Below are 26,936 nucleotides of genomic sequence, written 5' to 3' on the forward strand. Positions count from 1 at the left end.
GACGGGAAATTTGATCTGTTTATTATGCATCAGAGAGGAAAAACTGAGGAGAAATACTCAACCCACAAAGTTTAAAAACAAATAGATTTAGCCAGAAAGGTTTACACTTTAAATGCCTTCAGTGACTTATGTCCTAGTTCCTTGAAGAGTTAGGTCAGTTTTGCAATAAGAGATCCCAAGTTTGGTTTTCTTGGAGCTTGCATCAATTGGTTGCATAATCCCTGCGTGGAAGAGTTGCGCTTGCAAGGAAAAATAAGGTCCAGAGCTCTCGTCCAGCAGGAAGGGGCATTCTTGCAAGGCACGAGACCATGCATCACCGCAGAACAGGTTTGCCAGGTCTCCTGGAGAGCTGAGCAGGAACCTAAGAATGAAATCCTGTTGTGTAAGTCTTTTTTATTTGCGGAGGGATAAGGGGGATCCGATGCCAATGGGCAGTCCGCCCATTGTTGGGAGGGGCTGGCTTCACCGATCAATAATTTGCGTTGCGAATATTAAATACAGCGATTCTTGGAGGGGGAGGGGCTAGCCTGCTGGCCAACGCAATCAGCAACGGTTCTCCCGAGCTACCTCCCCACCCCCTATTATCTCGGCCCACCTTTTCCCTCTCAGTGCTCAAACTGAACATCCAGAATCCGGGGAAAGCTACTCGCGCTGGAGATAAACTCCCGCACCCTTCTACGTGATCTGCACCTTTAAACTCACTCCATCCCAATCCGGACCCCGGAGGCACCACCCACATCCGTCTAACATCACTTCCTTCAGGGTTAAAAAAAAAAAAAAAAAATCTGGAAACGCAAGGGATTGGGCTGAGCGAGCCGCACTTGGGGAACCGCACGGACCTTCTGCTGGGACCCCGGCCCTGCGTCTGCTTAGCCCGGTGGCCCCGTCCATCTACTACCATGGAGCTGCGGACTCGTCTCGGGGCCACCTGTTTGCTGGGCTTCGGTTTCCTGCTCCTCGTCACCTCTTCTGATGGACATATTGGTCTTGGAAAGGGTCAGACCGCCTTCTTATCTTAATCTTTACTCATTCCGGGCCCCAGCCCAGTATACCCCTCTCCTTGTCCTAACACACTCCCCATCTCCTTCTATCTCTGAGGCCACTGCAAATTTCTTTTTATCCTCCCTAACCGCTCCTGGAGTTTGAGGAAAATTTCTCGGGGTCTGGGCAATGTTGAGATGGGAAAGTTGTACTTCGGGCCTCCCTAATCTTGGGTTGAGGTAAGGAATGGCCCTTAAATTAGGAAAAGCATATTTAAAAGACCAGCATAGTGCCTACCACTTGGTAGGTCCTCAGGAACGGTCACCTTCCCTCCTGGGAGAAATAGGGCCTTTGGGGACCTGCATATGCAGAGACGCTTGCCCTGGGTCTGAAGATTCCCTACCTCACCTCTTTCCTGAAGAGCTAGGTCACTGCCTACTCCTTGCCCCGGGGGGAACAGCACCTGCATCCCAGGGAGGTGTGACTGGTGCATAAGGAAGGGCCAGATTAAGGGTAGAAGTTCTGATGCTAGAGGGTCACCAACAATTGTCCTTGGTGTGGTTCAGTCAGTGTATCTGTCTGAAGAAACTGATTTTTTTTGAGGCGTGTGGGGACAGCGGTTATGAATGGAGGAGATGAGGTAGGACCCCCTTCTCCATCCCATTACCTACATCTTCATTTGAACTCAGGTTTTATGCTTTTCTAGGTGGGTGAGTGATAGCATCGTTTCCCCTCTCCTTCCATTTTTTATGCTTACCTTACTGTATGGGATGATTCTGCTGCAGTCCTGCTGTTTTTATCTTTGTTTTCTCTTATCCTCCCTATTTGCACATTTATTGGTGGTGATGAGATTGGGTGGACATTCAGTGTACCTGAATGCAGTCACTCCTTCATTCAGTAAATAATTTTTGATCACCTGCCATATTCCAGGCACTGTCCTAGGCACTGGGGATCTAGCAGTGGACAAGACAGAGAAGGTTCCTGCTCTCATGGACTGTGTATTGAAGTCAGAGAGACAGAGTAGACACATGGACAAATTCATAAAACAAGACAATTTCAGCTAGGGATAAGTGCTGAGAAGAAAGTGAAACTGTGATGGAGTAGAAAGGCTGAGGAGGATGAGGGAGCTGGCGTTACCTGAGCTAGGCAGGTCAGGGAAGGCTTCTCTGAGAAGGTGAAATGTGGGTTTCCATCTCAGTGATGAAACTGCACGACCAATTCTACTGGGCCAGAATACTGACAACCCCATTTTAAAACAGATTACTGTACCGAGGGAGATAGAAGAGTATTGTGTTAGGAGTGTGGGTTTAGATCTGAGTTTTAATTTAGTCTACCGCTGACCCACTGAGAAGCCTGGGGAAAGTTGCTTAACTTGTCAAAGCTCAGTCCTTCATCTGTAAAATGGATATAATAACAACTACCTGAGACACTCAACAAATAATTTACTCTGTTCCAGTCACTGTGTTAGATGGAGGCAATACCTTGGAGTCACGTATTCAGTATCTTTATTCTTTCTAAATATTAAGCTCTGTGTGATTGTTCCAGTTATTATTGCTGCATAATAAACTACCCCCAAATTTAGTGACGTAGAGAAAGTGTTTTATTATGCTCACCATTATGTGGGTCAGGAAGTCAAACAAGGCACAGTGGGGATGGTGTATCTCTCGGTTCCATGATGTCTGGGGCCTCGGCTGAGCTGGTTACTTCTCCATGTGGTCTTTCTTCATGGATAAGTGTGGGCTTCCTCACAGTATGAAAGCTGGATTCCAAGAGCAAGTGCCCCAAGAGAACAAGGTGGAGATGCATAACATTTTTATCATCTAGCCTTACAAGTCGCATAGCATCACATCCACTATACTCTGTATGGGCATGTTTAAGGGGAGGGACATTCTCCTTCCAACCCGCCCTAACCATCTTTGGAAAGTATATTTGGCCCCAGTAAACCAAGACCATTTCTGTCTTATGCATGCTTAGGAATATTTGTTGAAAGAAGAAATGAATGGTACACGTGATCATTGTGATCCCTGTCTTTTTTCAGCTTATAGTCTGAAGACTGTCAAGACAAGTAAGCAGGCAATTACATGACACTACATGACACTGTGATATGTACTGTGAGCAGGAAAATACCAGGTAACTGTAGGAGCACATAGGAGGGCAACTTGAGGTGGGGGGGCTGTGTTGTGAGGATTAAATGAAAAAACGACAGGCACTTAATATTGTGTCACAAACTTAGAAAGTATTTATTAATGTTTATTATTATGTCTTCCTAAGGAAGAATATTTAATCGTTCCTGAAAGGAATTAATAATATTTCAAACTTTTATTTTTTCTATCTCTTGGGGAATGAATTCTTAGGAACTAGATTACAGCCCACCCATCCCACCTCCCAAAAAAGTGCTACCCAAAGCAGTGCTTCCTGAAAATCTTGATGAGGAAGATTTCTTCCCAGATGTTTAAGTAGCTCTGGCTCTTACCAGAAGATGACCTGGTGGTTTGCAGAGAGAAAAGACTGAGTGACCCTACTGTTTTCATTCAGAAGAAGCAGTACGGTGGTGGTACAGGTGCTGGATAGAAATCAGGAGGCCTAGGTTTTAATCCTGGTCAGACCATGTAGCCAGCTCTGGTCTTCCCCAAGGACCATTTACTAAATGAGAGAGTTGGACTAGAAATGATTCCTAAGAGTCCTTCCAGCTCTAACATTCTAGAGTCCTAAAATAATCTTGTTGTTCTCCGCGTGCTTGAAATTTGGAATGTATCACCAATGGGGAGAAGTGTCATGACTAACATTTACTGTACATTTACGCTATTCCAGGTACTGTTCTGTGCACTTTTTGTGTATTGATTGGTTTCATCCTCATAATAACCCTCTGAGATGGATAATATTTTTTATCATTATCCCCATTTCACAGATGAAGAACCTAAATTGGGGCCCAGGAGTCCCACAGCTAGTAAGCGGACTAGCTGGGATACAAATCCCAGAGTGAGCGCTCTTAACCAATACGCTCCTGCCTCTGAATGCAGAAACTCCTTTGAAGACTTTAAAGGAGAAACGAGAAAGCTGTCAGTGGGGGCGGTTCATAAGCTCTCCTGCCTGAAACAGAAATGGATGGCTTTGTCAAGTCTCCGGATTAAAAATTTGGCGCTGACACATATGAAGTGTTTACCTTCCACACTGTGTCCTATTCACATTCACAGCAACCCTATGGGATGGATATTTTTGTTAGTCATTTTTTGCATTTGTGAAAACAGTAAATGGCTGAACTAGGATTTCCAATCCCTGTCTGACTGCAGACAGAGTTTATTCAGCCACTAGGTTATTCTACCTCACAGGTACAGTGTTCCCTGTTTTGGAGGCTTGGCTGTCAGCTCTGACACTTGACCTTTTGTTTCATCAACTGAGAGGGGATGGATAATCCTTTTCTGATGTCTTTCACTTATGCTCGTGAAAACAATTTTAGGATGAAGGGCTTGGGAATTCTGGTGTAAATGCTGTGTTTAGAAATGGTCACTCCCCTCCCCACCTTTATTTATTAATGATTTAGAGAAAGAGCTGTGATGTGGGAGCCTTCAGCTTACTTGCAGATAGCCAGCATAAATTAAGTGGCTGTGCAGTGATACTTTAGGAAACTGGACTGTCTTCAGAGGTTCCACATTGGCGTGGGTGTGAGTGTGGATGGTGTTGGGGAGTAGGTGATTTTAGTAACAAGGTAAACACTGTGCCCTTTAACTTATTTTTGAAGGGAAACGAAAAGACCCAAGTTTTCAGATCTGAAGTCAGTGATTTCCTTCTGCTTTAGTGAAGCCATTTTCCTTCGTTTATGCATTTAATCTTTGCTAGAGAGGCCATAAGTGTAGGGAGTTAAACTACAGACTCTGGAACTGCACCACGTAGGTTCTAATCCCGGCTCTGCCACTTACTGGCAGTGTAATTTTGGCCAGGCTATTTAACTTCATCTCTGTAATTTCCTATCTGTAAAATGAGGAGAATTAGAGTTTCTACCCCATAAGTTTATTGTGAGGGTTAAATAAGTTAATACATGTAAAAGCATGAAAAACAGTGCCTGGCATATAATAAAGGCCATATGAGTGTTAGTCATTATTAATATTGTTGTTATCATTATATTATTGTAATACTATATAAAGTAAGTACTCAAAAAATGATGGTGGTGATTATTACTATTATAAAAGATTCCAATGTACATTTTAATATGAATTTTCAAAGAAATTTTGTACATGTAGTGAACTGTTTCAAATTACACCTCTAGACTTACTCTTAGGGATAATGCAATAGGTCAGTGAGAGAGGTGTTGGGGTACTGGAAAAGCATGTTAATTAGGCATCAGGTGACCCGAATTCTGGTTGTGGCTTCCTTTGTGGTCTTGGATAGCCTCTTCCCTTTTCTAGGCCTTCATAATATGAGAGGGTTGGACTAATCTCCAAGTTTGTACTTTCTAATATGGTAGCACTATCCACATGTTACTCTTAAATTTTAAATAAATTAAAATTAAATAAAATTAGAAATTCAGCTCCTCAGTTACATTAGGCACATTTCAAGTACTCAGTAGCCCCCTGTGTCTGGTGTCGACCATATTGAACGGGCCAGATGTGGAACATCCCCATCATTGCAGAAAGTTCTATTGAGCAGCACTGCCCTAGGATCTCTCTTAGCAGTGACCTCCTGTGACTTCTTTGTAAGCTTTGTCAGCCAGCTTCTGAGTACCCCAGGTTTACAGAGAAATTTTATTTTACCTGATATTAATCTGGCTTCCCTGACTTTCTTTTTTTTTTTTTTTTAAAGATTGGCACCTGAGCTAACATCTGTTGCTGATCTTCTTTTTTTTTTCTGTTTGTTTCTTCTACTCCCCAAGGCCCCCCAGTACATAGTTGTATATTCTAGTTGTAGGCCCTTCTGGTTGTGTTATGTGGGATGCCAGCTCAGCATGGCCTGATGAGCCATGCCATGTCCGCGCCCAGGATCCGAACCCTCGAAACCCCAGGCCGCTGAAGCGGAGTGCACAAACTTAACCACTTGGCCACGGGGCGGCCCCTCCCGACTTTCTTTTGGCTACATTTGCCTGGTATATATTTTTCAATCATTTTATTTTCAACTTTTACAAGTCTTTCTGCCTTCGATGTTCTTGTAAACATCATAGAGGTATTTTTTTTTAAACCAAAATCTGACAATTTCTGTCTTTTAACTTTAACTGGCAAGTTTAGTCCACTTGTGTTTTGGTGATTATTGACAGAGCTGGTCTTATTTCTCTCATCTGATTTCCATCACTGCTGTTTTTTCTATGCTTTTGTTCTCTTTTTTTGCACTTTTTTTTGGGGGGGGGTTGAGTGTTTGCTTATTGTTATTTTATCTCTTAGTTTGGAAGTTGGCACTGTAGTTCTTTCCTTTTAGTGGTTACTCTTGAAATTTTACTTGCATACTTAACAAAATCTAACATTAACATCTAACCCCCCCATGGGTAAGAGGGCCTTAGAACATTTTAACTTCAGTCACTTTCTCTTTACTTATAAGCAGTACATTGTCCAGTAGTTTAGTTCTGTCTTTTTTTTAACTCTACAAATTGAACAATAAAAGGTTTTATACAGGGGCCAGCCTATAGCTTAGTGTTTAAGTCCAGCATGCTCTGCTTTGGTGGCCTTGGTTTGCAGCTTCAGATCCTGTGTGTAAACCTACGCCACTCATCAGCCATACTGTGGTGGCAACTCACATACAAAGTGGAGGAAGATTGGCACTGATGTTAGCTCAGGGCTAATCGTCTTCAAGCCAAAACAGAGGAAGATTGGTAACAGATGGTAGCTCACAGCGAATCTTCCTCACCAAAAAAAACAAAAAAAAAGTTTTTATATGGATAGTATTTAGATTTATCTCCATTTTTACCAGTTTACTTGCTCACTATTCCTTGTGTCTAGGCTTCTTCTAGAGCCACTTCCTTCCTGAAACATGCCCCTTATTTACCCTTTTAGTTTCTTTGGTTCTTCTCTCCTGGGGGCTATTTCATATTTCCTCTTGCCTCTCCAAACCTCCACTAATTCCTCTACAATCCTTGCTCTCAGCTGGTGACCACACTTCCCGTTTAACAGAAGACACAAAGAATCCGAAGAGGCCTTTCAAAAATTGTCACCATTAGATTTATCCACCTTCCAACACCAGTGTCCATATATTCTTCCTTTCCTGCCTCTACTGGATAAGATATTGGTGCTCCTAGCAAAGGCTAATTCCTCTACTTGGACACTAAATCCCATCTCCTTTAACCTGTTAAGATATTTTTGACTCTCTTATCCTGTATTATCAATTTTGCTACCTTTATTGTATCATTTCTATCAGATTTCAACATCCTCTACTTTCCTCCATATTGAGTACAAACCCTTCCTCGACTCACACCTCCCTCTAGCAGCTGCCACCAGTACAGCAAAATTCTTTGAAAGACTCATTCTCTACATCTTCCCCTGGGCTATCTGGATCTTGCTGTAATCATGCTTTTGTCCTCACTCCTCTGTTGAAACTGGTCTTGTCAAGGTCAGTATTGCTCCAATTAAAAATCCAGTGGTTATTTCTGATTTAACAAGAGCACTAGAGTCAGTTAATCATCCTTCCTTCTTGAAATACCTTGGAAACTTGGACTCTAGGACTCCATGCACTGCTGGTTTCCTGCCGATCTCACTGGCAGTTCCTTCTCATATCCTTGGCAGGTTCTTCTTTATCTCCCCTAACCTGGGAGTGCTTCAGGGCTCTTGGACTCCCTCTCCATCTACACTCACTCTTTTGGTGATCTTATTCAGTCTCAGGCTTTAAAGAACATCCATGGCCCGGCCCCATGGCCAAGTCATTAAGTTCACGCACTCTGCTTCGGTGGCCCAGGGTTTTGCTGGTTTGGATCCTGGGCGCGGACCTAGCACCACTCATCAAGCCATGCTGAGGTGGCGTCCCACATGCCACAGCTAGAAGGACCCACAACTAAAATATACAACTATGTACTGGGGGGCTTTGGAGAGACGAAAGAAAAATTTAAAAATCTAAAAAAAAGAAAGAAAGAAAATCCATATGCTGATAATTCTGCCTTGAATTCTGGGCTCAGATATTCAGTTGCTTATTCAGCTTCTCTGCTTGGATGTCTAGTAAGCATCTCAAAATGAACTTATTCAAATCCAAACTCATAATGTTCCTTTCCAAAACTCATTCCACCTGCTCTCTTTTGCATCTCTGTTAATAGCAACTCCATTCTTCCAGATGCCCAGGCCAAAAACCTTTAGAGTCATCTTTAACTTCTCTCACCCCATATCCATAGCAAAATCCTTTAGACTTTGCCTTCAAAATGTATCCAGAATCCGATATCTTACTCCCTCTACCACCACAGCTGGTCCAAACCACCATCATTGCTTGCCTGGATTCTTGCCATAACCACTTGACTAGTCTCCTTTGCTTTTCTCCCCTGTATTAATTTGCTAGGGCTTCAGAGTACCAGCAACTGAGTGGTTTAAACAACAGAAATTTATTGTCTCACAGTTCTAGGGGCCAGAAGTCTGAAATTAAGGTATCAGCAGGCTTGGTTCCTTCTGAAGGCTGAGGGAAGGATCTGTGCCAGGCCACTCTCCTTATAGATGGCTGTGTTCTCTCTGTGTGCACATCTGTGTCCACATTTCCCCTTTTTATGTGGAGCCCAGTCGCACTGGTTTATGGCTCACCCTGATGACCTCATTTTATCTTGATTACCTCTGTAAAGACCCTGTTTCCAAATAACGTCACAGTCTGAAGTACTGGGGGGGGGGGTTAGGACTCCACATATTTTTTGTGGGGGACACAGTTCAGCCCATAACACCCCTACAGTCTGTCTTCAGCACCGAAGCCAGAGCAGTCCTGTTAAAACATAAATCACATCACATTACTACTCTACTCAAAACCCTCCAGGAGCTTAGTAAAAGCCGGAGTCTTGGCAGTGGCCTCCCAGGCCCTGCATTGTCCGCTCCTCACTTGTCCTCACCTCCTTCTACTTTGAAGGACAGCATTATGTAGTGCTTAAAAGCAAGGAGTCTGGACCCTGACTGCCCAGGTTCAGATCCCGGCTCTGAAGTCACCAGCTATGTGAACTTGGGAAAGTTACTTAAACTTTGTGCCTCAGTTTTCTCGTCTGTAAAATGGGATCAATGAGAGTACCTACCTCTAGGGTTGTTGTGAGGATCAGTATTTGTAAAGTACTTAGAATACTGCCTGGCATATTATATTAATAGCAAATACCTTGTAGCAAATTCTCCAGTCCCAGACACTGTTCTAAGCTCTTTAATATACTCATTTATCTAGTCCTCAAAGCAACCCTCTGAGGTGGGTGTTATTGTTATCCTCATTTACAGCTGAGGAAACTGAGGTTAAGTAACTTGCTCAAAGTCACACAGTTAGTAAGCTACAGAACTAGAATTCAAACCCAGGGAGCCTAGGTTCAAAGTCCGTGCTCTTAACCATTACACAGCACTGCTCAATAAATACTTATTTATTGAAATAATAACTAGTGGTGAATATCTGATGGTGGGAAAATATCTGTTTATCTGAGAATGTCTATTTTTCCCTTGTTCTTGTAAGATAGTTTTGCAAGGCACGTAATTCTGGGTTTGGAGATGTTTTCTTTCAGCATTTTGAAGATGATCGTCTGCTGTCTTCTGATTTCTAGTTTGTTCCTGTCAGTCTAATTACTGATCTTTTGTAGGAAATATGTCATTTCTCTTTGAAATGCTGTTAAAATCTTAATATTTTTGTTGTTCTGCAGTTTCACTACAATTTAAGTGTGTGTATTTTGTTTTTGTAATTTGTCCCAGTTGTTATACATTGTGCTCCTTACACCTACAGATTCATGTTTTATCTCAGTTCTTGAAAATTGTCAGCCATTATCTCTTTTTTTCTTTTTAAAAAGTGTAAATGTATTTTGAGTAGGTAATGTTTTAAAATGGTTTAATACTTTAAACCGTGTATTTTTTCCTTCCACTGTTGTTTCCCAGTCACCCAGTGCACAGTGATATTTTCTCCTCAAAGATGTCCTTTCCTTCATCTTTTCATTCTGAGACTACATATGCTAGTCTTTCTTAATCCACCCTATAACGCTTGGCCTCTCCTTCCCCTTAGCTCTCTGTGCTGCATTCTGGATAATTTCTGATCTCTCTCCACCTGTCTCTAATTTGCTGTTTTAGCCTATCTGTTGAATTTTTTTTTAATTAATAGAGTTTATTTTTTGAGCAATTTAAGGTCTACAGAAAAACTGAGTGGAAAATACAGAGTTTCCATGTAAGCCCACCTCCCTCCACCCGCAGTTCCCCCTATTATTAACGTCTTGCATTGTTGTGGTACATTTGTTACAATTGATGAGCCGGTATTGATACATTATTATTAACTAAAGTCCATGGTTTACATTAGGGTTCACTCTTTCTGCTGTACATTCTGTAGGTTTTGACAAATGTATAATGACATATATATTAATTTGCCAATGCTGTCATAACAAATACCACAGACTTGGTTAAACAACAGACATTTATTTTCTCACGGTTCTGGAGGCTAGAACTTCAAGATCAAGGGGTTGGCAGCGTTGGTTTCTTTTTGTAGATGGCTGTCTTCTTTCTGTGTCTTCACATGGTCTTCCCTCTGTATGTGTCTGTGTCTTGATCTCTTTTTGTAAGGACACTAGTCATATTGGATCAGGGCCCACCTAATGACCTCATTTTAACTTAATTACTTAAAGATCCTGTCTCCAAATACAGTCACATTCTGAGGTACTGTGGGTTAGGACTTTAACATATGAATTTGGTGTAGAAGACACAGTTTAGCCCATAACAACTATATCTGCCATTACAGAATCATACAGAATAATTTCATTGCCATAAAAATTGCATGTTCCACCTATTCATCCCTCCCTCCCCCCTGAACTTTTGGCAGCCACTGATTGTTTTTACTGCCTCCATAGTTTTGCTTTTTCCAGAATGTCATATAGTTGGAATCATATACTGAATATATCACCTTTTCACATTGGCATCTTTCACTTTGCAATATGCATTTAAGCTTCCTTCATGTCTTTTTGTGGCTTAATAGCTATTTTTATCACTGAATATCCATTGACTTTGTATTTCAACAATTATGTTTTTAATTTCTTTCTTTTTTTTTTTAAAGCTTCAGTGCATAGTTGCGTATCCCAGTTGTTAGTTTAGTTCTCTATGTGAGCTGCAGCCACAGTATGACAACTGACAGACCAGGAAACAAACCTGGGCTGCAGTGGTGAGAATGCCGAATCTTAACCACTGGATCACCAGGGCTGGCTCTGTTTTTAATTTCTAAAAGTTCTATTTGGTGCCTTTACAGATTTGCCTATTTCTTTTGTGTGTTTTTGCATGCCCATTTTTGTGACCCCCCCCATGTGTTATTTCTTTAAACATTTATACATAGTTATTTTTGTATCCTTTGGCTGATAATTCTAATATCTGAAGTCCTTAGGGGTCTGAATCTATTGGTTGCTTCTGCTGACTCTTCCTTGTGGTGACTTGTTTTTTTACATGTTTGGGGATCTATGACTGTAATTTATAATGGTTGTTCGTCATTGACTATCTTGGAGGCCTAAAATGAGGAGTGCTTTCCTCCAGAAAGGTTTAGCATTTGATTCATGTGGAAACCAGGGGGTACTACTAACCTGGAGGCATTCTAGTCTCCTTTGACAGTTGAGTTAATATGGAGTCTCAGGTTCACCTCTTCCATTTTGCCACATTGTAATGGATATTTTCTTTCAGGTCAGCCTTATCTTTTGCTTGTTGCTCACTGTTCCTCATCTGGTTTTAGCTTACTTTGTGTTTATTGCCCAGTGAGTACATTTTGAAAGTCCGTTTTATCTGAGATGTCATCATTTCGCAGTGGGATATCCCTCCAGACTGTCTAGTCAGGCATCCTGCCAAAGCAGGATTCAGTTGCATGAGTTTAGGTATTGACAGATAGAATGATGTTGATCACATTAGGCACCTTCCAGTTCTCTGGGGCATCCTTCTGATTTCACTCTCACTTAATCATTCACTCTTCAGGATTAGACTTTGGGCCCTAGGCAATTGACACATTTTCTCTTGGCCAGCAGCCCATGCTGTTGGGAATGAAAAGTGATGATGGTTGGTTTGGATACTGTCTCCAGGTGCTAATCTGGATGAGCTGTTTATTTCCCTGTGGTAACACTGATAGAAATTTGAATTTATTTCTGGGGAAGAAAATCCTAGAAGAGAGCATAGTAACTAAAAATGATAAAATTAAAGGTTAAATCCCAGCTTGACCATTTACCAGCTATGTGACCTACTACAGGTCTTTGAGTCTCAGAAGTCTCAACTGTAAAGAATAACAAAAGCTGCTATTTACTGATCATTTATAATATGCTAATCACTGTGCTAAGTTATATATATATTTCTTACTCAATATTCAGTAACAATCTTAGGAGATATAGCCATTATTATAACTATTTTAGTGATGATAAAGCAGAAGAATAGAGAGGTTAAGTAAAAAAGGGTTATTGTTAAGGCCAAATTTAAATGAGGTAGCGTGTGTGGTGTACCAGACATATATAAGGTGGTCAATAAATAACAGCCAACATTATTAAGTTCAGTAACATTTTCAAGATATAATATTAAGTAATTTATGTGATATGGCCTAAATAATATCCATTTACTCAATAAATATTTATGGAGCACTTACTATGGCCATGTGTAGTGCCAGATGCTAGGGAAACAGGAAGGAATCAGATAGATATGGTCCCAGCCCTTAGGGAATTCCCTTTAGAGTGAGGGAGACAGATGCATAAACACTTACAGTTCAGCCTGGCAAGTGCTGTGATGGGGCAAGAATAGCGTGCTTCGGGAGTCAGGGAAGATTTACTGAAAGAAATGTCCTCTAGGTTTATACCTGAAGAATGATTTGGAGGTGAGGGTGGAAGGAAAGGCAGAGGAAGCAGTGATTATCAAGGCTGGAGCCAAGAGAGCACATTCTGCATTTAAGGAAATGAAGTAGTTTTGTGTGTACGTTTCTAGGAAAAGTGTGGAAAGTGAGCCTGGAGAGGTAGGCAGGTGCCACATTGTAAAGGGTTTGTAAGCCCTACTACAAGAGTTTGACCTCTCTCTTTAGGGCATCGGAAATCTTCTGAAAGGTGTGATTTTGAAAGATCACTCTAGTTGAAGTGTGGGAAATAGTAACGAGAATAGCTTTAAATATATTATCTCATTTAATCCTTACACCAACACCTGCAGGTGGGTATTATTATCTTGATTTTACAGAGAAGAAATTGGAGGGCTTACTTCATTCACACAGTTCACACATTTTATAGGGAGTGGAGTCATGTACCCATTTCTTTCTGACTCTAAAGCTATATTGCTGTATTGTCTCCAACTAGTAACGATTTGTTGTGACCTGTTTTATTTTTACTCTATGGAAAATTATCATTCATTCTTATACTATTCTTTGCATGCTCTGTGTTAGTTTACAAAGCATTTCACAGCCTTTAATTTAATCTCCTTAAAAACTATAAATTAGGTGATGTTATTTCCATTTTACAGGTGTGAAAACTGAGACTTGAGGTGTGGGACTGTCTCTGGTTCCACACACCTAGAAAGGGGTGGAGCCTGGACCTAAACACCATGCTCTTGACAGAGGAAAGCCGGCTTTAGGAGTATCTTGTGAACAGGCCACACTTCTTTCATGGGTCTTTGCCTTTTGTTCATGTGTGAATGTTTATAAGGCTCTTTCCTTCCAGGTTTTGGAGATCACATTCACTGGAGGACACTAGAAGATGGGAAGAAAGAGGCAGCTGCCAGGTACAAGATATGGTTTTAGGTTATTTATGGTGGTAAAACACTTTCCAGCCATCAACTTAGCATTAATTTCAGGCAAAGGGTTATGCCAAGGCAGAGCTTGAACTTAGTAGTTGCCTGATAACAACAACAACAACAATAATACTAACATTTATTAAGTGCTTACTATGCACCAGACATTGAATTATGTGAAGTAACTTGCCCAAGGTCACCCAGCTAGTAAGTGGTGGAGCCAAGATTCTGACCCAGGCTCTCTGGCTTCAGAGCCTGCGCTCAACCAGTAAACTATACTGCTTAATTAATAGTCTCAAGTTGAATAGTCTCAAGTTCCAAGGAGGTTTAGCCTATTCACAGACAATTGATACAAAGGAGGAGAAAAGGCAGGGGAGGGGAGGGAAGGCTAAACATTGATCTAAGTGCTTTATCTGCATTAATTTATTTAATCCTCACAACCTATGATGTTAGTTCAGCCTGTAAAATAAGAACTGTTGTTGTTCTTCTTTTACAGGAGAGGAAATTGAGACACAGAATGTTTGATTAACTTGACAGTAGTTTACAGCTAGTAAGTGCCAGAGCCAAGATGTGAATGTTCTCTACTATACTGTACTGGAGAGATACAACGACCCAATATATGTGCACCTACTTTATACACCCACATACTTGCACAGAAATACTCACACTTCTGCACCTACCAAATGATAGTGCTTGCTTTTGCTAGGGCAGATCCCACAGCTTCATGGCTCTGAGTCTCACACCTTCTGCGGGAGTAGGGTTGCCTGATTCAGCCAATAAAAATAAGGATGCCCAATTAAATTTGAATTTCAGGTAAACAATAAGTAATTTTAAATATACCCCATGCAATATTTGAGACATACTTATATTAACAACATTTTTTTGTTGTTTACCTGAAATTCAAATTTAACTAGGCATCTTATGTTTTGTCTGGCAGCATTCTCAAGAGAAAAATTCCTTAGTTTTTCAAGTTCTAAGTCAAATGACTCTTCTTAAAGTCTTCAGCGATTTTTCTGGGCAGTTTGTTTTTCTCTTCTGTACTTTTACAACCTAACCTACGTCTATCCATTATAGTATATATTATTCTGCTTATAGGTGCCTAACTTCCCATTCGACCCTTGACCTCCTTTGGGGAACTGTTTTATGTCCATCTGTAAATCCCCAACCATGGAGATGCTGAATGATTGAAATGGTTATTGAATAAACAGTTACTGAGAGTCACTGGGTATAAGGAATGAAGAGGACCTAGCATTCGTGAATTGTCTTCTACATGCTAAATTTATAGTGCCGATTGTTTTGCAATATTTAATGCTCATTAAGGCCCCATTATAAATGGATGGGCATAGTCTGGCGGAAGGGAAATCACATTCTCCTGAGGCCTTTAACATTTGACTAAGTAACTGACGCCATTCCAGCCTCCATCTCCTTTCTTACAGCGCAGGATCTAGGTCTAATTGGCGTAGAACTCCTGTTTCCATAGCAGCAAGAGGTCCTTCACGGGTCAGGGGAAGCAGGAAGTGCAGTTTGCACTTCCGGTTTGCGTCGGGGACGCCGACAAGCCGGAGGTTGACGCGGCGTGGCTGCACATGGCCGCGTGGCGGGAGGATGCCGCTCGTGGTGTTGTGCGGCCTGCCGGGCAGCGGCAAGAGCCGGCGCGCCGAGCAGCTCCGCGGGGCGCTGGCGGCCGAGGGCCGCGCGGTGCACGTGGTGGACGACGCGGCGGTGCTGGGCGCGGAGGACGCGGCAGTGTACGGCGATTCGGCTCGGGAGAAGGCGCTGCGCGGCGCCTTGCGAGCCGCGGTGGAGCGGCGCCTGAGTCGCCACGATGTGGTCATCCTCGACTCGCTGAACTACATCAAGGGCTTCCGCTACGAGCTCTACTGCCTGGCGCGCGCGGCGCGCACCCCGCTCTGCCTGGTCTACTGCGTCCGGCCAGGCGCTCTGGGCGGGGGCCCTCGGGTGGCGCGCGCGGAGGAGACGCGGAGCCAGACCGTCAGTGTGAGTTGGAGGCCGCACGCTGAGGAGGGAGGGAGCCATCTGGCGGCCGGCGCCAGTGTCCTCCGGGAGCCGCAGGCAGTGCAGTCGGTAGTAGATGGGAGAGCGCAGGGAGACGCACCTAAGGAACTGGAGCGGGAGGAAACCAGCGCGCCAGATCTTCCAGCTCTCGTGACTCCAGAATTCGAGAAATCTGCAAATCATGTGACCAGTGCCTTTTACCCTCCCGAACTTCTGGAGGCCCTAACGCTGCGCTTCGAGGCTCCCGACTCTCGGAACCGCTGGGACCGACCGCTATTCACCTTGGTGGGCTTAGAGGAGCCGTTGCCTCTGGCAGACATCAAGGCTGCCTTGTTTGAGAACCGGGCTCCCCCACCCCATCAGTCTACACAGTCCCAGCCCCTTGCCTCCGGCAGCTTTCTGCACCAGCTGGATCAGGTCACGAGCCAGGTGTTGACGGGACTGATGGAAGCTCAGAAGAACGCTATCCCCGGAGACTTGCTTAAGCTTCCCGGTACCACAGAGCACCTGCGGTTTACCCAGCCCTTGACCATGGCAGAACTGAGTCGCCTCCGTCGCCAGTTTATTTCCTACACCAAAATGCATCCCAACAATGAGAACCTGTCTCAACTGGCCAACATGTTTCTGCAGTATCTGAGCCAGAGCCTTCTCTAACCAGAGGGGTTGGGGGAAAACCATGGCGCTCTATCTAGCCTCCACTGCACTGTTTCTCTGGCAAGAAGAATCTGAAGGTCTGCAGAGTTTATTGATGTGTGGTACTAGAGCTGTTGTGACTGATTCACTCACGCTTTCCTGAATGCCTCTGTGCCAGACCTTGAGGTTACAGCGTAAATTTGGAACTAGAGAGAATGGAGAAACAGTTTGGAGGATCTTGGCAGATTTCTCCAGAGGACAGAGTTAAGTGGACAGGCCTTGCTTAGATTGGGGTCTACTTGAGATATTGCACACCTCTGATTTTCCGCATCTAAGTTGTGGGAGAACAAACCGGATGGATGAATTGTTTCAAAAGAATTGTGAACAGTAACTGAGGATGGCCCACTTCTGTATCTGCACTGGCCCTTCTTTCATACCATAGTTTTTTGAGTACGGTGCATACTTTTTGCTAATCTCTATCCTGGGGCCTGGGGTCACAGGTAAATCTACAAATTTCTGTCCTTGGGAAGCTTTGGTTCTAGTGAAAGTGAAAGACTTAACCACTAGATTATTTCATCTAATAAAATCTTTTAGAAGAACGTCTGCTGGAATCTCTTTTACTTAATGTTCTTCATGTAATTTACTTAATCTAACATTTTAGATACACATGTATCACTATTATGCCTTTGACTGAAATAGTACTTTGATAGTGCATAGTGAGAGACTAGATGTTTTGGTCCAGCCTAGAGTGGTTATATTATGACAACTTCTGTAACTTCTGCTTCATTTTGTATTTCAAGGCAAATACCACTTTAAGCTTGTGTTTCATTCCTTCATTGATTTCATTAAACAAGTGGTAAATGCTTCCCTTACCAATACTTGTGATTTTCAAAGATGAGTTAGATACAGTCTTTGCCCTTGAGAAATTGTTTGGTGAGAAATATAGACAAGTAAACTGATGATTCCAGGGTGAAAAGGGCTGGTGGTTAGAGGACAAGGACAGAATGCTTTGGGAACCCAGAGGAGGAAAGGAGTAAGTAGGTGTTGAGAGAAGGTGGTTTGGGGAAGTATTCACATTTGAACTGTCACTCTAGAACAAGGGTCAGCAAAGGCCATATAGTAAATATTAGGGTCTCTGTTGCAGCTTATCAACTTGGCCATTGTAGCACAAAAGTAGCCGTAGACAGTAAGTATACAAATGAGTGTGAATGTGTTTTAATAAAACTGTGTACACTGAAATGTGAACTATATTTAGTTTCAACATATCACAAGGTACTATTCTTTAGATTTGTTTTTCAGCCGTTTGAAAATGTAGAAAACATCCCGTATCTCAGCCCTACAGAAGCAGGCAATAGGCTAGATCAGGCCTATAGACCATAGTTTGCTGACCTCTGCTCTGGAAGGATCAATAGGAGTTTGATTGGGAGAAAGGGAGCAAGACGTTCTGATCTGCTCTGTTATTTCCTGGACTTGTTAAGAGGATGGGCTGCTTTGGGTGGTGATGTATTTCTTGCTCATCAGGCAATCTGGGCCACCTTCTTGTTTCTTTTTTTTTTTTTTCCTTTTTCTCCCCAAAGCCCCCGGTACATAGTTGTATATTCTTCGTTGTGGGTCCTTCTCGTTGTGGCATGTGGGACGCTGCCTCAGTGTGCTTTGATGAGCAGTGCCATGTCCGCGCCCAGGATTCGAACCAACGAAACACTGGGCCGCCTGCAGCACAGCGCGCGAACTTAACCACTTGGCCATGGGGCCAGCCCCGCCTTCTCGTTTCTGATGTAAGAGAGGCTTCCTGTGTAAGATGGAGATTTGGACTAGGCAACCTCTAAGGCCTTTTCCAACCTTCGTTCTCTGATTCTAAGTTAGTTGATTAGTGATTGAGTTGGGTTTAAACCTGTGAATTCTGGATTACCATTCTAAATTGAAGTAGACTATAACGATCAGAAAGCATTGGTTTTAGAGTTAGACTTAATGAATTAGTAAGTGGCAGAACTTAGGTTTTATGTGGTCAAATATTTAATCTCTTGGGAGTGTCAGTTTCTTCATTTCTATTATGAGACCATTAATATTATCTACCTTAGGATTGTGAGGATTTAAGTGAAGTAATGCACATAAAACACATCTCACAATGTCATGTAATAAATGTTTAGCACATTTTGCCTATTATTATGGTTACCTGGATCCCACTTCTCACCTAAGCTTGCCCTGCACATTTGGTTTATAGGCTCTTACAGGTATTAGAGGCACAAATCCACCCCAGATTTGTAGTAGGCCTATGATAAGGGAGCTGAATAATTCATTTGACGCATTAATTAGTTTATGTATCTTTAGAATAGTGCTTGGTACATAGTCACTGCTATGTAAATGTTTACTGTTAATAGCATTCTATGTGCCAGGGCTGGCCTGGTGTCATAGTGGTTAAGTTTGTGTGCTCTGCTTCAGCAGCCTGGGCTTTGCTGGTTTGGATCCCAAGTGTGGACCTATACTGCTCATCAAGCCACGCTGTGGTGGTGTCCCACATACAAAATAGAGGAAGATTGCCACAGATGTTAGCTCAGGGCAAATATTCCTCAAGCAAAAAGAGGAAGCTTGGCAAAGGATGTCAGCTCAGGGCCAGTCTTCCTCACCAGAATAATAATAATAATAATAATAATAATAATAATAATAATATTCTATGTACCAGATGTAGGGGATATAGAGACAGTTGGTTCCCTTAGGAAGCTCAAAGTCCAGTGGAAGAGATGGTAAATAATAGATACAGTTCAGGGGGCCAGCCCCATGGCGCAGCGGTTAAGTGCACACGTTCCACTTCAGCGGCCTGGGGTTCGCCGGTTTGGATCCCGGGTGTGGACCTGGCATGCTGTGGTAGGCATCCCACATATAAAGTAGAGGAAGATGGGCATGGATATGAGTTCAGGGCCAGTCTTCCTCAGCAAAAAGAGGAGGATTGGCAGTAGTTAGCTCAGGGCTAATCTTCAAAAAAAAAAAAGAAAGAAATAGATACAGTTCAGTGTGGGAAATGCAGTGGTAGTATTATACAGTGTATGGTGGTGTGGTGATACAGGAGTTGGATGATGGAGAAAGCTAATAGCTGCCTACGTAGGACCCTCATACAAACTGGCATTTGAGCCTTGAGAGCTTAAGAGCTTCGTCTAGCCAAGACTGGTTCAGTTGGATTATATTGCTCATTATTTTAAAACAGAAAAGGCTTTTTCCTCTCTGGTTATAAAAGTTACATTTAATTGTATAAAAATTGGAAAATACAGAAAAAATATAATAAAATCCACAATCCCATTATCCAGAGAAAACTACTCTTATGTGTTGGTACATTTCCTTTTAGTCTCTTTTCTCTGTATATATTTGTATAATTAAAAACAAACTAGATAATTTATATTCTAGTTTTTAATTTAACATTATAACAATGAAAAATTTTATTAATATTTTCAATGGTTATATAACCATAACATTTAGAAATACTGTAATTTGATGTTTTCTTCTATAATCTTTTCTCCCTACCTTTAAAGCCCAAATATGTAGAATTTACAGGAATGTCAGAATTTACTAATAATTTTGTTATAGTAATTTACCCGTATTCAATTATTGTCTTAAAATTTTCCCAGGTGAAATCATTCAGTGTGAATGTCTTTGTACATTAATCTGTGTCTTCATAGGTTGGTCATTTTATTAGGATGGATTTCAAGAAGTGGGATTTCTCAGATTATGATTTCTTTGTTTTGTTTTTAAGTGGATTGCCCCTGATGGTGATTATCCATAAGTCCTGGTGTGGAGCTTGCAAAGGTAAGTGCAAATGATCAAACCTCAGATGTGTTCTCAAATATTAACATGTAACAAATATTAACACTGACTTTGGCCTAGCACTGGTGATTGCTTTAAGAAATACGTGACATAGATTCCCACCCCGCATGAAATTTACAGTTATATTTGCAAGGGGTTGGAGGATGAGGCAATTAAGATAGAGTTATGTAGAGTGTGGGATTAAGTGCTGTAATAGTTGTGTGGATGGTAAATATTAGACGAAGCTGAAATGTACAGAGAGAGACGAGGAGTGGTTAGTGAAGTCTTTCCGGAAGAGGTGGGAACCAAATTAGAGCCCAGGGTTATCTTACTTCGTAGCATGTATTCTTTCTGCTATACCACCCTGCCACTTCCCAGTCAGATATTTTCTTTTGTATGGTATGCTATACTTAATAAAATTCCTAGTTGGAAAAAGAGTATAAAATTATTGTAAATAGTTAGTGTAATAATATATATACATTAGTGGTAGAGTATTTTTACTTTATTACTTCTTCAATAGAAGATATTAAAATGTGTAAAAAAGCAAATAGTAATACTTTTTTCATTTGTATGCCATTATCCATATTTTATAAATGAGGTAAAAGCTTCAGAGAAATGAAGTCAGTCATTCAAGGCCACATGGCTATGCAAGTAAGTGGCAGAAGCAAGACCAGAAGTCAAGTGTCCTGATTTTTGATTCTTAAGATTAAAAAAAAAAAAAGGAAAAGAAAGGTCAGTTTTATGAATCAATTCAGCAAATTAGGGTTTGGATATGACAATGATGTTTTCTTCTATTCCAAAATCTTTTTTTCCCCCCTAGCATTAAAGCCCAAATTTGCAGAATCTACAGAAATTTCAGAACTTTCTCATAATTTTGTTATGGTAAATCTTGAGGTAAGACTTCTGGAGTTTCTCCTTTCTGCTATGATTTTAAGTCTTTACTATTTTAGAATTAACATCATTAATGGTATAAAATCTCTGTCAGCAGAGCTGGCTGTGTTTGCGTTTTTCTCTTGACCTCTAATACTAAGGCTTGCGTCAGATATGGTAGAAAGCCATCCAGCCTCCACTTGTGGGAGGAAGTAGGAGAGGAGAAATTGGAAAAGATGACTAAATTGTAAGGTGCCTTTATTTTTAGTGTCTGATTATGACATGTTTTTACGTCTTTGTATAGCCGAACTAAAGGTATAGTCACACATGTAGGCCGCAACTCCTGTAAAGTGTGATTCAGTTGAAAACCTACTCTCTGCTGGGTTTATATGTACAACCTTCCTATTTCTTTATTAGATATCCTTTATGTGTTTCACATAGACCAGAGTTCTCAGAATCCCAAATCGGAATACCAGATCTTTGAGTTAGAAGGGATTTTTAGGCTATTGGTACTATCCTCATTTTACAGAAAGAACATCTTAGGCTTGAAGGAGTTAGGTGATTTAGTCAAGATCATAGAGCTTTAGAAGTGATGAGAATACATACTATGGCCTAGCTGTGCTGCCTTTTAGACTATACTCTTCAAATGTGGGATCCTTGGATGCTCTATAATGATACTTCTAGCCCTGTGTTTCTGTAAAATAGCAGTCTATCGCCTTAACCACTTGGCCGCCTTGTCACCTTGTTTCTGTAAAATAATATTTACTTAAACATAGAGCTGGAAATCTTCTGAACACATTAACAGTTAATGTTGAGGCAGTAAAGGGATTGCTTATGTAGCTGCTGGATAGCCTGAATGCTGATACCCTTCACTCAAGGCAAAGTTACATGACTGTTTGAAGAAATGACCCCATTTAACTTCTGAAATGGGAACCACACATAAATGACAAAATTACTATTGATTCCTATGCATATGAACTCCTCACCACTTTCTATCGTAAGTTAGAATCACCACTCAAAGGAAACAGAAATGTCTTCAGTGAGATTCTCCAACTTTGGAGATTGCTTACAAAGAAAGCTAGTTGTGTGGTCACATCTCCTGAGAGGACTGTAACTCCACAGTTATAGCTAAAATGTCAGCCTCATTAATTCGTGCTTTCAAGAAGTACTATGTGTAAGTCAGTGATGTAGGTATTGGGAATCAACAATGAACAACACAGACAAAATTTCCTGCCCTCATTGAAATTACATATGGGGGATTGAATGTGGGGAGACAGACAAATAAGTAAAATAAAATATGTCAGATGGTGGTAAATGCTATTGCTAAAAATGAAGTGTGCAGGGGATAATTTGCAATTTTAAATACGTGGTTAAAAAAGAAGGTGACATTTGAGCAAAGATTTGAAGCATAGAAGGGAATGAGCCATGTGGATAATGGGGGAAGTGTATCCAGGCAGAGGGTAAGAGCAAGTACAAAAGCCTAAGTTAGGAGCTGCCTGGCCTGTTGAATGACAGCAACAGCGAGCAGGTTAGTGTGGTTGAAAAAGACTAAACAAGATGTGAAGTTAGAGAAGTGCCATGTAGGGCCTCGTAGGTCACTGCAAGGACTTGGGGTTTTGTCCTGAGTGAGAGGGGAAGCCACTGAAGGGTTTTGAGGAGAGAGGGAACATGATCTGACTTAAGGCTTACACTTAATAGGATGAAGAGGAGCCCAAGGATGAAGATTTCAGCCCTGATGGGGGTTATATTCCACGAATCCTTTTCCTGGGTAAGGCAAAAGATCTTAATCTGGGGATCCATGATATGGAAGGAGAGAGAAATGAATCAAGGCACTGACTCCACTTAGTGAAACTGTACTGGGATGGCTAAAAACAACAAAAACCGGTTTCAAGAGAAAGTAGGGAGTTCTGAATGCCAGAACTTCAAGTCTAAGGGAAAACTTTTCCCATTAACTAACTGCTTTTGTGAGCAGTGACAGAGTATTGATCATCCATTTATTCGTTAGGCAATCATTTGTGCATCAGCCATATGTCAAGCACTGGTGCTAGACATTACAGAGACAGAGGTAAGCCACAGTTCCCACACTTGACCTCACAGTGCAGCTGAGGCAATGGAATACTATAACCAGACCAATGTCTTTCCACAAACAATTTTATAACATATTTAATGACCACCTAATCTTTGCTTAGCATTCTGCTAGATTCTGTGGGAGATACAAATAAAAATATGGTATCCCACTACCACCAAATAGAAAAGGAACATGCCAGGGAGAGGGAACAGCACATGCCAAGGCACGGGGTAGGGATTGTGTTCAGGGAACTGCAAGGAATTCACTGTGAGTGCAACATCAAACACAAGGGGTAGGGTGGTGAAAGATGGGCAGGTCTCGTTTTCCAGAATGCCTAGTGTACCGTATAGTGTTTGAAGTAGTTTTCTGTTGTAATTATTGCAACCCCTGTGCCATTTTGTCTATAATAGATCCCAGTGGCAAGGTGCACCCTGAAATCATCAACGAAAATGGAAACCCCAGCTACAAGTATTTCTACATCAGTGCTGAGCAAGGTATGGTTATGCTGAAAGAGGAGGGAGGGTTGCCAGTAGACGTGACTAGGATGAACCGCATGCAGAGCCTGTGATGGGAAACTCAGTTCAGCCTGTTAGCTGAGCATCTCCTGCATGACTAGCTTTTGGCTGGATCCTGTGTAGCGTATAGGAGAAAGATAAGACTGAGCCCCTTCCCTAGCTACTTAACAATCAAGTTGGGAGCTAACTGACCCAGAGGAGACTCTGAAGAACTGAGGCTCACAAAGATAGTCGCGTGCCTGTGGTCTCATGGTTAATAAGTTACAGAGCCAGGATTTTAGTCCAGAACTTAGGTTTTTTTCCCACTGCACTAATTCTACTACTCTTGTAAGAATTCAAAAGAAGGGGAATGCCAGCTGTTAGCTGATAAAGTCTAAAAGACTTGATGGGTAGTAAACTTTAACTGGACCTAGAAGGATAAGAATTGTCTCTATGGACAGATATGAGGAGGACATTTGAAGCTACAGCAAGGGGGATGGGTGTAGCCCAGCATGGGGAGTCCGTAAGCCTTGCTAGAATAGGTGAGGACTGGATGGAGTCCAGAAGAGTGAGACCTAGCCAGCAGAAGAACGTGAAAAGCATATTCCAGGCGGAGAGAACAGCATCAGCACAATCAGGTGAAGGAAGGTTGAAATCACAGGACGGTCATGCTTTCTGTTCTCTAATCCTGGAGCACAGTCATTCTAGAGGCAGGGGTTGGAATTCATGCTGTTTACTGTCACTGTTTTCCTTCCAAAGTTCCCCCTGCCATCTATAAGGGAGTAGTTTGCAAGTTGCCTTGTGTCCCCCATTGCCATGCTGCGAGGTTGTTGATTACTTTATGTTTTGAGTACCCGGAACTCTTATTTCTCAGAATAGGGAGAGGAAAGAGATCTGGAGAGGTCATCCCCTTCCCCATGGGTAAGGAGAATGGCATCTTCCTTATCGAAATGCAGATCACTGGAGGTTGGTATTAGAGGGAAATTTTTCACATGGAGAAGGGCAGCTGGACTTAGGCCCCCAACTCTCGACCTTGGAAATTTACCATCCGTTGAGAATTTCATCCAAGTTACCACTGCCATCTCCACACTGGCATCATCCGTTAACACGTTAGTCCAAAGGTGGACACAAGACCCTTGTCTGAATCCCCCATGGCTCAGCTGACATGAAACTGGAGCACTCAAACCTAGCTTTACCAAAGGCTTAGGTCAAACGAAAGGGAAATAACAAACCGTACTACCTGGCTCTTATGAGGTTATAGGCTTGCTTTCTGAGATTCAGAGACTCTGACTTAACCTAACTCTGGCCTGCCATTGCACAGGGAGCCTGTACCAAAACAGCTGCCCTCCTTGAAGTCTAAATCCACAAGATGAATGCCCTGAGATAGACAAGAAGTTTCATCTCCCATCTGCTTAGGGCCTGCCTTCCAGGTTTCTCTTTTGCCTGAGAACTTGGCTTCTTCCATATATAACTGATGCTAGAAATGACCGCCTCCTTCAGTGAAGAACATCCCCCCTCCCAGCACACACACACGCTCACATATTGGTGTAACCTGTAACCTCCACAGAAAATGAAATAAATGCAACATTCATCCAAAAGACGTGATGGGGATGGGAGGAAGGTGTTTTCTACCTCCTTAGTGTCACGTGACAGGGGTTCAACTCGAATCCTGGAGGGTAAGCCAGAGTAACTACTGATGTTTTTGTAGGACCTCATAGTTTATAAAGCACTTTTATTGTCTATTCTCTCATTTAATTTTTATGGTAATCTTGTGTGAAACAGTGGTATTATCTCATTGTATAGATGAGGAAACAAATTCAAAGAGGTAAATGACTTTCCAGGGCTAAAATCCAGAATTAGATCTTGAGTCCAGATCCTGTGCTTCTCTCATATTTCTCCTAAAATATGAAAATCTATATTGGATGTTAAATGTCAAATATTAAAGACCTGCTTCATACCTTTTCACCCCAACTCTTACTTCACAGTGGTCCAGGGAATGAAGGAAGCTCAGGAAAGGCTGACAGGTGATGCCTTCAGAGAGAAACATCTTGAAGATGAGTTGTAACATGAATGTATCCCTTCTTTGGTCAAAGTCAGTGTTCTGGAAGGAAAACAGCAGGGGAGGGAATATTGAGGAATCGCCCTGAACAGTTAAACCGACCAGGAGACCTTGTTCCTGCCTGCATGGGAAGGAGCTCTCTCACTGTGGAAGAGTTTTGCTAACAGAGGCTGGCCTCCATGTTCGTGGACCCAGCAGAGTGTGGCAGACTTCCTTCTCCTAGCACCTCTTACCTAAATGTCTGTTTGTCATTGAATGTAAAAGAATGACACCTTTTGACGCAAAAGTTGAGCCATTTGGAGGTTTACTCCTCACACTTAAGTGTTTGAATCTTTTTCCATTTCCTCCCGCTTTACTCACCTTGGTGAAAGGAAACCAGTAGCATCTTTTCTACAATGTTAAAATTGCAGAAATAGCTTTATCCTTTAAAACCACAAATCCTAAATGTAAATCAGTAATTCTACCCCCACCAAGGAGACTAGCCTGTTTCTTCTCTTTTTCTCCTGGGAATAATCTTGGGCTTCTTCCTGAATCCCTGCGACTTCCCTTCTCTTCTCCTGCTCGGGCTTCCCTGTTTGCACGACGTGTGTGCAGGAGTGGCTGTGTGCTTGACTCAGCCCCAGCTGTTAGCATGCTTTCCCCGTTACTGTTGGAGAAACTTAAACCTTCAAGCCCTAGGTGGAGCCATTTTTGTCAAGTTGTCAACTGTATTTTTGTACTGGGGTTAAAAAATGAAAAAAAATATTAATTGTTCCATTAAACTTTAATAAAACTTTAAAAGGAAATATATTGTGATGGCTTTTTTATTATTGGAGAATAGAGGGAGAGATGGAGGTCACTTCAGGAAGAAAACTAACCTTGAGGACCTAAGGTAGGAGCCCAAATCTAGGACTCCCCCTCCTGCTTCTGCGCCTCCCACATTCAAATGGACATCAGAGTTCATCTCTTCTGCTTTTTAAATACCTGATTTCTCTCCATCCGCACTGTCGCTGCTTTAGCATAGGGCCTTCTCTATCTCCTAGACTATTTATTGCAACAGCCTCGTCACTTGCCTGCTTGCCTCCCATATTCTCTCCAACAATCCATCCTCCTTACTTCCCCCAGAGTGATCTTTCCAAAACACAAATGTGACCATGTCACCGCCCTGCTTGAAACCTTCAAGGTAATAGAATTACCATTAGGAAATATTCGGGCTT

General features: G+C 42.1%; 2 protein-coding genes across 2 annotated transcripts; both read left to right on the forward strand.

The window, feature by feature from the left end:
* Window positions 1-765: 765 nt before the first annotated feature.
* Window positions 766-26,525, forward strand: TXNDC12 (thioredoxin domain containing 12). The gene is made up of 7 exons (XM_046662057.1): window positions 766-996; window positions 13,739-13,799; window positions 20,200-20,252; window positions 21,070-21,143; window positions 22,818-22,887; window positions 23,598-23,681; window positions 25,667-26,525. The coding sequence occupies exons 1-7, from the start codon at window positions 900-902 to the stop codon at window positions 25,744-25,746; spliced, it is 519 nt and encodes a 172-aa protein (XP_046518013.1). The 5' UTR covers window positions 766-899; the 3' UTR covers window positions 25,747-26,525.
* KTI12 (KTI12 chromatin associated homolog) lies at window positions 15,050-17,060 on the forward strand. The gene has a single exon (XM_046662056.1). The coding sequence runs from the start codon at window positions 15,414-15,416 to the stop codon at window positions 16,476-16,478; it is 1,065 nt and encodes a 354-aa protein (XP_046518012.1). The 5' UTR covers window positions 15,050-15,413; the 3' UTR covers window positions 16,479-17,060.
* Window positions 26,526-26,936: the final 411 nt, after the last annotated feature.

The sequence above is a fragment of the Equus quagga genome, chromosome 5 (assembly GCF_021613505.1).
Source record: "Equus quagga isolate Etosha38 chromosome 5, UCLA_HA_Equagga_1.0, whole genome shotgun sequence".
NCBI classification, from domain to species: Eukaryota; Metazoa; Chordata; class Mammalia; order Perissodactyla; family Equidae; genus Equus; species Equus quagga.

What these genes read in the sequence shown, in the direction of transcription:
- TXNDC12 (XM_046662057.1), top strand. Translation starts at nt 900, where the DNA reads ATGGAGCTGCGGACTCGTCTCGGGGCCACCTGTTTGCTGGGCTTCGGT. An exon ending in ACATATTGGTCTTGGAAAGG is followed by an intron (nt 997 to 13,738) that starts GTCAGACCGCCT and finishes CTTTCCTTCCAG; the next exon opens with GTTTTGGAGATCACATTCAC. An exon ending in AAGAAAGAGGCAGCTGCCAG is followed by an intron (nt 13,800 to 20,199) that starts GTACAAGATATG and finishes TTTGTTTTTAAG; the next exon opens with TGGATTGCCCCTGATGGTGA.
- KTI12 (XM_046662056.1), top strand. Translation starts at nt 15,414, where the DNA reads ATGCCGCTCGTGGTGTTGTGCGGCCTGCCGGGCAGCGGCAAGAGCCGG.